Below are 12678 nucleotides of genomic sequence, written 5' to 3'. Positions count from 1 at the left end.
ATTTTATTTATTTTAATATTAATAATATATAAAAATTTTATTTTGATAATTAATAAAAAAATTTAACTAAAAATGAATAATAAGTAAGTATTTAAATTTTTAAAAACCCGTGGATAGATATTTAAGAATTCAGTAAAAGTTGGGTGGGTCTAAGTCTTTTGGCCTTTTTTGTTTTCATCATTATTAATTAACTGCGGTTAAAATAATTATAAAATTTTAAAGCAAATTGTCCTTTAGTTTGAACAACTGAACTTTCAAACTGAAAAAAAAAAAAAAAGTAGTTGATCAAAGTTGGAATGGAAATTACTCATTTTTTAAAGTTATTGATGACTAAAATGAATCTTTGCCGGGCCACTTGAATTTTATTATGTTTATAATATAAACATAATAAAATGATAATTTTATTCTTGAAATTGATTGTTAATAAACTTTGGTTGAGAATAAGTCGTTTGACATATATATATATATATATATAGCCTTGTGTTCTTGAAGATTTTAATTAACATTTCAGGGGTATTTGGAGTTGTCAGCAACAGCTCAAGTGTAAATAAAAGAAGAAAATAGATTAGGGAAGTTTATCAGAGTAACTATCAACAGGCCTTTCTCCGTTTGGTCATCAGTCCATTGATCATCGTCCAAGAAAAAGTCCACCACCACTGTAACTGCCAGTCGCCCTCAAAAGTAAACGCTCTTATTTTTCAATTATAATGCTGATAACAATAATAATACCACCACTCTTTTTTTTTATTGCCCATTATAATATGGACAACTCAACGTCACGCAAGCACGCACGCCTCTCTCTCCATCTCTATCTCTCTGCGGAGTCAATGAGGGGTTTCCTCCTCCATCCTCTAATCTTGTACAAGCTTGCCCACACCCATTAATGAATCATGCACTAACCTTCCTTTTCCAACTGTTGGTCTTATTGCTCCACTTGTTTTCAAAAGATGATGATACTTGATGAACAACCCTGCGCCTGTGCTGCTACTGCTGCTCTAAATCTACAGCCAAGAACAAGACCCAGAGCCTCCTCCTCCTCCTCCTCCTCTTCCTCCTTCTCCATGACTCACAACAGGGTCTTTTTGTTTTTTGTACTTCTAGTGATGCAATTGCAATTTTTCTGTCCTTGCTATGCTTCTGTGGCTTGTAACCAAATTGATCGTGACTCTCTCTTGTCTTTCTTTTCAAACATATCTGCTTCTTCGTCCAAGTTGAATTGGTCGTCTTCTATTGAGTGCTGTTTATGGGACGGTGTTGATTGTGATGCTGGAGATGGTCGTGTGACTCGTCTGCGTCTACCTTTTAGAGGCGTCACTGCCACTCTCTCTCTGTCTCTTGCAAACCTCTCCCGCCTTTCGTACCTTGATCTCTCACATAATCGCCTCTATGGTCCAATTCCCCCCTCTTTCTTCTCCTCCTTCAATCACCTCCTCGTTCTTGATCTCAGCTTCAATCTTCTCTCTGGTGAATTACCAATCAACTACTTCGATAATATTATAACTGCTATCGACATCCAAAATTTGGATTTATCCAGCAATAATTTTGAGGGGTCAATCCCAGATACTTCATTCCTCCAGACAGCTTGGAATCTCACCTCTTTTAATGTCAGCAATAACAGTTTCACTGGCCCAATCCCTTCTTATTTATGCTCTAATTTTTCAGGCTCCCTCAGACAATTGGATTTCTCTTACAATGATTTCAGTAATCAAATTCCCTCTGGACTAGGCCAGTGTTCCCAGTTGGAGATCCTTCGAGCAGGTTTCAACAATCTCTCAGGAGAAGTTCCTCAAGACATTTACAATATTTTCTCACTGCAACAACTTTCCTTACCAATCAATCACCTTTCTGGACCTATTCATGATTCTATCGTCAATCTCTCCAACCTGGAAGTCCTTGAGCTCTATTCCAATGAATTCACTGGCTTAATCCCCAGCGATATTGGTAAGCTCTCCAACTTGGAAAAATTTCTACTTCACATTAATAACCTCACTGGTTCTCTGCCTTCATCTCTCATGAATTGCATCAAACTCACAACATTAAATTTGCGGGTCAATAACTTGGAAGGAAATCTTTCTGCCTTAGATTTCTCCTCGCTCGTCTATCTTAACACCCTTGACCTTGGTAATAATAATTTTACGGGTATCTTGCCTCCAAGTCTTTACTTATGCAAGTCTCTGACTGCTGTTAGACTGGCAAGTAACCAGCTAGAGGGACAGATTTTGCCTGATATACTTGCACTGGAATCTCTTACTTTCCTCTCTGTTTCTAATAACCGCTTAACCAATATAACTGGGGCAATAAGGAATCCAATGGGCTGCAAGAATCTAACTACTTTCATCATGTCAAAGAACTTCTTTAATGAACCACTACCGCTTGATGAAAATTTAGTGGCCAATGATGGATTCCCAAATCTTCAGGTTTTGGGACTAGGTGGTTGCCAATTTACTGGTCAGGTGCCCAACTGGTTAGCTAAACTCAAGAATCTTGAGGTCTTGGACCTGTCTTTAAATCAAATTTCAGGTTCGATACCTGGTTGGTTGGGTAATTTTACAAACCTTTTCTACATAGATTTATCTCAGAACTTCCTGTCTGGAGAATTTCCAAGGGAACTTACAAGATTGATTGCGCTAGCATCACAAGCGGCTAATAATAAAGTAGACCGAAGTTATTTAGAGTTGCCTGTATTTGTTATGCCCAACAATGCAAGTAATCAGCAGTACAATCAGCTATCCAACCTGCCACCGGCAATATACCTCAGAAACAACAGCCTCACTGGCAGTATTCCTGTCGAGATTGGCCAACTTAAAGTTCTTCATGTATTGGACCTTAGTCATAACCAGTTCTCCGGCAACATTCCTGATGAACTTTCAAATCTCACAAACTTAGAGATATTGGACCTTTCTGTAAACCATCTATCTGGAGAGATCCCTGCATCACTGAGAGGTCTTCATTTCTTGTCTTATTTCAGTGTGGCGGATAATAATCTTCAGGGCCCGATTCCATCTGGAGGTCAGTTTGATACCTTCTCATCCTCCAGCTTTGAGGGGAATCCAGCGTTGTGTGGTTCAATTGTGCAACGCTCTTGCCCTAATCCACCAGGTCCCACAAATGCTACTGCATCTCATAAAAGCACAAACATAAAACTTGTTGTTGGTCTTGTCACTGGTATCTGTTTTGGCACTGGTCTAATAGTTACTATTTTAGCATTGTTGATACTCTCCAAGAGAAGGATCATTCCAGGAGGGGACCCTGAAAAGGTTGAATGGGATGGTATATCTTGCAATTCTAATTTTGGGGTTCCTCGAGAGGGTGACAAGGATACCAGCCTAGTCATATTGTTCCAAAACAATACTAATGAAATCAAGGATCTTACCATATCCGAACTCTTGAAAGCCACTGATAATTTTGATCAAGCCAACATTGTTGGCTGTGGAGGTTTTGGTTTGGTTTATAAAGCAACACTGGTAAATGGCACCAAGCTAGCCGTTAAGAAACTCTCTGGAGACTTGGGTCTTATGGAAAGGGAATTCAGAGCAGAGGTGGAGGCTCTGTCCACTGCTCAACACAAGAACCTGGTTTCCCTGCAAGGCTATTGTGTGCATGAGGGCTATCGGCTTCTAATATATTCCTACATGGAGAACAGAAGTTTGGATTACTGGCTGCATGAGAAACCCGATGGTGCATCTCAATTAGATTGGCAAACTCGACTGAAGATTGCCAGGGGAATAAGTTGCGGGCTCGCTTACATGCACCAGATATGTGAGCCACACATAGTGCATCGTGACATCAAATCCAGCAACATTCTTCTTGATGACAACTTTGAGGCACACCTTGCAGATTTTGGACTGTCAAGATTGATTCTTCCATATCAGACACATGTTACAACAGAGCTTGCTGGTACGTTGGGCTACATTCCTCCAGAATACGGGCAAGCATGGGTAGCCACATTGAGGGGAGACATGTACAGTTTTGGTGTTGTGATGCTTGAGCTGCTGACGGGGAAGAGGCCTGTGGAGGTATTCAAGCCAAAGATGTCAAGAGAATTGGTTGGATGGGTACAGTTAATGAGAAGTGAGGGGAAACAAGAGCAGGTTTTCGATCCTATCATCAGAGGAAAGGGGTTTGATGAAGAGATGGTGCAGGTGCTAGACGTTGCCTGCATGTGCGTCAACCAAAACCCTTTCAAGAGACCAACAATCGTGGAAGTTACTGAATGGCTAAAGAATGTAGGTGTAACCAACAGAAATGAAAACAAAGGCTGTTAGGTAATGCCCCTCCACACAGATATGTTTCATATATATACTTACACAAAAATATGGTTTTGTTAAAGCAAATTTTCTCTTCATTCAATGTAAATGTAATTTTGCTTTAGTGATATGAAAAAGGAACATTCAACAAAGTTTTTTCTCAAGTTATTGTCGATTATCACCAACAGTTAGCTTCAACAAGAGAATCCAAAATTTTGGCAATAAGCATGGCCAGATAGACAAGAAAGTATACCTTAAAAGTTATATTCATATAATCTCTGATTTGTTGAGTAAAATCATGTAGACCTTTAAATAAGGTTTCTTAATTAATTACCCATTTTTATTGGGTAGAAAACAGTTGAAAGTGAAATTTACTGTTGACCAAACTTTTATATGTAAAAGCTGGAATGATGGATGTAAAATTAGACTTAGGGCTAAGAAAGAAAGGAAGAAAGATATAGTGATAAAACAGCATCAGAGGGTGGCAGTAGTGCTATGCTTGGCATGGGCGCTCACTCTTCTATACGGCAAGATCTTTGCATTTTAGCTTCCTCTCCCTACTCTTATTCTTGGCCACCACTACATGCACATCCACCCTCTTTTTCTATTAATATTTAAATTTCAATGGAAAAATTTTATTTTCATATTTATTACTAAATGATGCATATCTAATATATAGGTATAGGATTCCTAAACCAAATTACCATCGACAAAGTAAAGAAACTTGAAGTGGATCGCCTATCATCTACTGTCCAATCTAATCATCATTTGTAGGCAATGTTATGTTTTGGAAATTTGTATTTTTGGTGAACAAATTTTCCTTTCCAAATCAAACTTTAGATATCTTAAGATGCGCATGACTACATTCATATATAGCTCACTAAGATCATGCATTTATTGACTAAAAACATTTAGTGCTTAAACAAGATCTCTGTCTTGTGTGAAATAGATATACTAATCTCCCAACAAGTCTCTAGAATGTCTCATGTTGGCACGAAGTTGATTAACTTCAATACTTAACTTTAAACCTTCTTAATTGGCATATCAACAAAATGACATCCTGACATCCTTGTTTCCTCTAAAAGATCTAAGTACACTTTGTTTTGTAAAGCATAAAAAGTAAACATAAGATTTTTTGTCTTTAGAAAATAAATCAGTACACTTTGTTTTATAAAGCATTCTGAGTGACGTTATTTAAAAATTATTTGTTAATAGCTTTTAAATGGGTCTATGTTGAGTTCTCTATAAATTATTTAAAAGGCTAAAAGACTTTTTTTCACTTAAGGTATAATGAAATCTCAAAGTTTTATTTTCCAACTTTTAAAAATTCAAACACCCATTCATGAATCAAATTCTGTTAAAATTTTCAATTAAAGTTAAGGATAATACCATTATTTAACAAAAAAATTTTAAAAACTAAAGTTTTATTACTTTTCACCCTTCAATTTGAAAATTTAACAATTTACCCCATTTCAAAGTTTGAAAAATGACAATTTCTCCCCTTCCAAAGTTTGAAAAATGATAATTTTCCACCTAAGGCTTTCTTTCCTTCTCTCAAAATGACTAATTTCTTCCTTTCCCTTCTTCTCCCTCAATCGGTAGCCTTCTTCTTCCTTCCTTTGTTAGAGACAGAGATGGTTGTCTTTGTTTGAAATGAAGATGAACGTCTCTGTCTCAAACGAAGACATTCTGTCTTTGTCTGAGATGAAGACGAATGTCTTTATCTCAAATGAAGGATGAGACTGGTTGAGAGAGAAGAAAGAGGGAAGGTTAGTCGACCGTAAAAAAGGATGAGTCGTTAGAGATGACAGAAAATCCTAAAAGGAAATTACTAATTTTCAAACTTTGGGTATGGGTAAATTATTAGATTTTCAAATTGAGAGAGGAAAATTTAATAAAACTTTAGTTTTTAAATTTTTTTTATTAAATAACAATTCTGCCCTTAATTTTAACTGAAAATTTTAACAGAAATTGGGTTATAGATAAGTATTTAGGTTTTTGAAAGTTTGAGGGTGGCACTTTGGGATTCACTATAGCTTGGGTCCGAACAAGTCTTTTGACCTATTTAAAATAGGGGAAATGAATTACTTTGCCCAAAATTTATAGGTCAAAGGGAAATTTGCCCAAACTCTTATACTTTAAGGAAAATGCCTTATTTGTTTGTAAAGCCAAAATTGTCCTTCCAGTCAAAATAGACAAAAACAATTTTTTCCTTCCCCAGCAACACAAATAGCGTATTTCTCTCCACGAAATTGCAAACGCATTGGCTAACTTCCTCCAATGAATTTTGCTACTTTTTTGACTACCAAAACGGGTTAAATGGTTAGTAAAATAATTATTGTCATATTTTTATATATTTTAGCCAAAGGACTATTTCCCACCCAAAGTATGCAATTTTCCCAAGTTTTCTCCCGTTAACTTGAAAATCTCATTTACCCACCCATAGGTTGCTAAAATTAATTGAATCCGTTAATTATATCATTCCCCCCTCTCTAAACCTTAAAAACTAATAATTTTGCTTTGACCATACGAATTTTTTGCTCATCGCACGAATTTGCATGGTGAGATTTCTTGGAGATAGAAAGGTAGTGGGCATTTTTCAAAATTTTTGAACTACACGAATTCGTGTGGTTAGGGGCCAAAGTGTGAGTTTTTAAATAGTATCACTGGGTACAACATGTGATGGACAAACGTGTAAATTTGCAAAACAACTAGACACACGAATTCATATGGTGGGGAGCAAAGTGTGGTTTTTTAAAGTTTTCCCACCACACAAATTCTCATGGTGGTGATTGGAGGGCAGAATGATGTTTTCAATTTTTGGATGTTTTTTGATTTTTTTTATTTGAGGGGGCAAATTAAATTTTTTTATTTTAGGCTTTATTTTAATGTAGAATTCAAATTTCAGGTCCTTTTTTCTGAAAAATACATCTATCTTGAGAACTGGCTCGTTTTTAATATAAAAATTGATGTAATTGCAATTTATTTTTTGTTATAGAAGCCTCCACAAAAGAGAAAAAAAGATGATACAAAGGGTGAAATGAGTTTCCTGTTGAAAAGCAATTCAAAGCTCAAGTTAGTATGCGCGAGTATAGAGATCTAGGAGCTATGATTAAAAAAATATTGATAGAGAGACAGTTAAAAATGTTTCGACATACATGTTTTGGGCCCTTTCTTGACCTTAAGGTTAATTGATTCAGTGGAGTATTAGTACACTCCTTCATCTTAAGAGAGGTAAACATGACAAACTCGAGTGATGAGTTATGGTTTAGAGTTAATGGGTTAATGTTAGGTTTAACTCATACAAGTTTGTTATTATGACAGGCCTTTAATTCAATCGATTGTTGGATATTAACATGTATATTTTGTCGAAGGTCACAGAGAGGATCCACCATATATATTTCAACATGCATAAGTAAGTTATGTACACCGAGCTGAGTTACGTTTTCTAACAAAGGCCTTGGAGGCAAGAAAACACTAATGCTGTAAAGTTGACCTTGTTGTATTATCTTCACATGGGGTTATTGAAGAGTAATTTAAGGAAAACAATCCCCTAAAACTTATTATAATTGATTGATCATCTTGATGGATTCAATGCATACTCGTGAGGAGTATGGGTGTGCCAGATGATGTATCAGCCGATCTGTGACAATATCACTCGAATTTGTGTAGAGTTTGACCTTGTAAAGAATAAAGAAAACCTTATGAAACAATACTGTATCATTGGGTTCCTGCTAGCTTTCGAGGTAATTGTATCATTTAGTAATTAAAAAAATTATGATTAAAATAGAAATGATTTAATACGATTGCAATTTTTTAAAGTAACACATTTAAATTAAAATAATAGCTTTGGATATACGAGACATTAGATATACTATATCAATGAGTAAATATCATGCTAATTCCAAGATCTGTATGCATGTTGAGGTGGCACATGAAAGACATCTTGGGATAGGAGAGTATCCTAGCTATCTTCACCAGAAATGCAATAAGTAATAATTTGTTATTAATCAAAATATGAATAAGGTAACAAAGTTTTCTTAAATAAAATTTGCATAATTTTAATTTAATGAGCAAGATGATATTAATTTTCTGTTAGTTTTAACTCTGGTTCAAAAAGCCACAGACAAGTATGATGACATCATTTGATAAATAGGAATGTCGGGTAGATAGTCTTCTTTATCAACATCCTTCTTTTTTTTGTCAAGAGAACCATCATCTAGTCCTCCTAACATTGTTTTTTTATCATTGCTTCTGCTCATATCGAGGCTTCTGTTCAGCTTCTTGTCACTGAGTCCACTCCAGTCAATACCTCTGTTATGACCATTGCCATCGAGTGCATATCATTGAAGTCCCTTGTTATGTCCCTTGCCATCAAGTGTACTTTAGGCGATCCCTATGTCACTACATAGGATTTCTTTATGCGTTACTTTGATGTTGTATTGGCTCAGTGAGGTAATCTTATATTATATCAAATGACTCATTTGGAGGATATAATAATGATAATGATGGACTATCGACAAGGGGTCTCATATTCACTTCTCCACCCACACTTGAGATAAGTAATAAACTGTTAAAGCATTTTTGAAGTGATATTTGAGAAATACTTTAATTACTTATTAACTCGTGATTGTTGATATTATTACAACATTTGTTTTTTTATGAAGGACCATCGAGGGAGGATCCTATAATGACTTCTATTCTGACAGTCAAGATAAACACATTGTAATATTTTTTAAATATTTTGATTAACCAATATATTTATAAATGTTAACATAGTTACAAGATGTTTGTGATGAGAGATCATCGTATGAGAGTTTTCCATTATAGTTGAGGTAAATACAACATTGTCTATATATGTTATATTTGAATTCAACATTCGATTACCTATTAACTTATGAGTGTTGATATTATGACAGTGTCATGGGGTTGATGAGGCACCATCGAGAGGGATCCTATATTGACATTTGTTCTGATAGTCAAGGTACGTATGATGTCGACTGAGTTCATTGTAATCTTTGTTAAATATTTTGATTAACCAATATATTTATAAATATTAATATAGTTACAGGATGTTGGTGATGAGGGATCATCGCATGACGGTTCCTCTTTAACACCTTATTTGATAGTTAAGGTAAGTACAATGTCGTCTATATATGTTATATTTAAATTCAACATTTGGTTATCTGTTAACTTATAATTATCGATATTCTGATAATATCTTGAGGTTGATGAGCACCTATCCATGAGAGATCTCATATTGACATTTATTCTAATAGTCAAGGTACGTATAACGTCAACTGTATACATTGTAGTATTTGTTAAATTCTTTGATTAACCACTATATTTATAAATGTTAATATTACTACAAGATGTTGGTGATGAGGGATCATCCTATGAGGGTTCCCCATTATCACCTTCTTTGATGGTTGAGGTAAGTACTTAGTGATTTGACTGGTTTCTAGGTGAATCATATATAGTCATTCACTTTTTATCTATTGTTACTACAAGATATCCGATTGTTCATTCTTAACACCCAAAACAAGGGTAAAATAGTGATTGATATTGCCTCTCATGATGACAAGGTGATTGAAATTGTCTCTCAAGGGGACGAGGTGGTTTAGATCCTATCACAAGGGAAGGTAATCGAGGAATATAAATTTCACAAAGGTTATCATTCTACTTCAATAAATAAAAAGTCTATTATTTATTTATTGTTTATATGTCCTAACACTAGCCAATCAGAAGTTTGATGTAATCGATCTTACATCTCTTGAGAATTCCTCGGTCATGACTCTTGCCTTACAAAAGGTATTTAAATGATTTGAAAACCTCATGAGTTCATATAATTTTAAATGACATATTATTGTTTTTGGATAGTATTTTCACACATTTCGTGGTCAACTTGTAAATAAAATACTTGTCATTCGTAGCACTTACATGAACCTATTAAAACCAAAGGTCTAACAAATAAGGCTTGTTGTGCAATTATCAAGTACTAATCACAAGCAAAATTTCAAGAAATGGTATGATGAACCTAACCTCTTCAAGAAAAGAGAGATGTATGACATATGGATGAGAACCAAAATTTCTTTTTAGGGTACAATTATAGACACATCAGAATGGTTACCTAACGAGGTAAGTTCACTTTTTTCAATAATCGTTGAGTTGTGTGATCATGTTATATTATTTTTTTTACAGCACGCAAATTATTTTTTAAGATTACTACGTTGGTGATAACATGACGTTGTGGAGGAGGTCTATTAGAACTGGATGATAGTCATGACTTGTTTTGTTGTACATATTCCACATGAATATGGTGCGTGGATGAAAGATTAGGATAATTACAAGTTTCCTCCACTTTTCAAAAGATTGGTCAATGTAGATTATTCACCAATTTACATTTGAAACCTTGGGGTGTGGTGAATGAGGTATGAATTTGATAATTAATTGTTTTATAAGGATTAATTAATTAATACTCATTCAATTAAGGTATCTTAAACATGTTTTGTCAATATGTGTAGATTTTTTTTCCAATAAACTTTGACAATGCACATTGGGTGGTAGACATCATGGATTTTAAAGAGTGGAAGATCATAGTTTATGAGTCATTATAGAGTTTCACTACTGACCCAGACATGTTTACTATAAAGATGTGGGGGTATATGTCTATGATACCATACTTGCTAGCAACAATCTTATTTTGGTCTTATATGGGGTATACATCATGGGAAAATCTATTTACATTGCATAAGGTGATAGATATACCACAGCAGACGTCCCTATTAGGGGATTGTGGTGTGTTTATGTTACATTACATTAAGTGTTTGATGTTTGGCTGACCTTTATCCTTTGAGGGTAAAGACTTAATATGCCTACGCACACGCTTAGCCACACAGTTATTTTTTAGAGCATCGTTTGACTTTTATATTATATACATTTGTACATGTAGATAGTTATGATAACCAATCGGCCAAGTCAACAACAAATGACAAAAATTGGATATATGAAATCCATATTGACATATATAAAAACTATAATCACAAATTTTATAGATAGATTAACAAGCACAATCACAAGATTTATAGATAAAATTAACAAGTACAATAACAAATTTTATAAATAGATTAACAAGTACAATTATAGGTTTTATAGATAAAATTAATAAGTATAATATAAATGACTCTTCTGGTGTGCCTCTCAATGTTTAAAGTGTCCAATTTCTCACCTATCATGCTTGTACATATGATATATTAATTTTATACCGACTGATAATATCCACAAAGATCTCTTTATGCCAATACACATGATAAACCAATATAATGCTTGTCCTTAGAATTTAGCCTAAAGTTCAAGCCTCAACTTGCCTATAATGTGGCATTATTTGATCTCTAGGACAAGTGTGTTGGCTATCGAAATGACGTAGTTTGAAGTTGTCATTATCTCCCACCTTATTTCCCCGTGCATGCTAATTACATTGCTCATGACAATATTTAACCTCTCATCTGATTATTTCTGACTTGCGTACTTTAAACTGATATCCCTTCTCCAAAGCATCTTGAGTTATTGCATCAATAACATATTGTTTATTTGAGAATAATATACCAATTTTTAGAGAATTTGCATCTTTTTACACTCTTCAGCTTATGGATGTGAATGTAGATGTGGATGGTTGGTTAGGAAATTTGGATAACCGATTAAATGCATCAAAATGAACATTTCCAAAATTAGGATTTGCATGCGAGAAACTACTTGTAGTTCCACTATCATAATTAACGTGTGTCTTTTCCTCAAACTTCAGTTTATCAATAAGAATATTACGCATAACTTTCCCATCAAATTCATTCTAATCTAAAAATTTCTCTTTGTTGCCATAAACAAAATTTTCTACACTATACAATACATCAACCTGAACATCATTTAAATATACAAAGTCTTCCTCAAAAAATTCTTGTTTCAGATTGATCCTAACATTTGGAACTCCTTCTAAACCAATCTCATAACCTTGTGATAACTATTCGACTACCTCCTTGTAGACCCTTATTTACTTGTTGAATCTCATAACTATCATCATTAAGTACAGTTTTTACAAAAACTAGAAGACATTCTTTAAGGAGGTTAGACATATTATTAAAAACCTTAACATCTTCATCACTTAATATTTCAACAGGGATGTTGTCGTCAATATGTCTTGATCTCATATTTGTCTGAATGTTGTTTATCTTTCGATCTACGTTACACTTTTTGCTTACGATTTAGATTAATCCCTCGAATTTCATGTGCTTTGAAATTTTAATCAATTTTCTATTACCTCCAACATATTTTATTAAGGTGTCAACCCTTTCTATCCATCGCCTCCCCCCCTCCCCTAATCTAATTGAATCATATCTCACTATTTAGATCAATCCTATAATGACCAATATCGATAATC

General features: G+C 34.4%; 1 protein-coding gene across 1 annotated transcript; it reads left to right on the top strand.

Annotated features, from left to right (window-relative positions):
- The first annotated feature begins 636 nt into the window (after positions 1-636).
- Positions 637-4399, top strand: LOC123219600 (tyrosine-sulfated glycopeptide receptor 1-like). The gene has a single exon (XM_044641606.1). It carries the CDS (start codon positions 948-950, stop codon positions 4263-4265), a length of 3318 nt encoding a protein of 1105 aa, XP_044497541.1. The 5' UTR covers positions 637-947; the 3' UTR covers positions 4266-4399.
- Positions 4400-12678: the final 8279 nt, after the last annotated feature.

This window comes from Mangifera indica, chromosome 6 (genome assembly GCF_011075055.1).
Source record: "Mangifera indica cultivar Alphonso chromosome 6, CATAS_Mindica_2.1, whole genome shotgun sequence".
NCBI lineage: Eukaryota > Viridiplantae > Streptophyta > Magnoliopsida > Sapindales > Anacardiaceae > Mangifera > Mangifera indica.
This window is presented reverse-complemented; position numbering and strand designations above follow the sequence as displayed.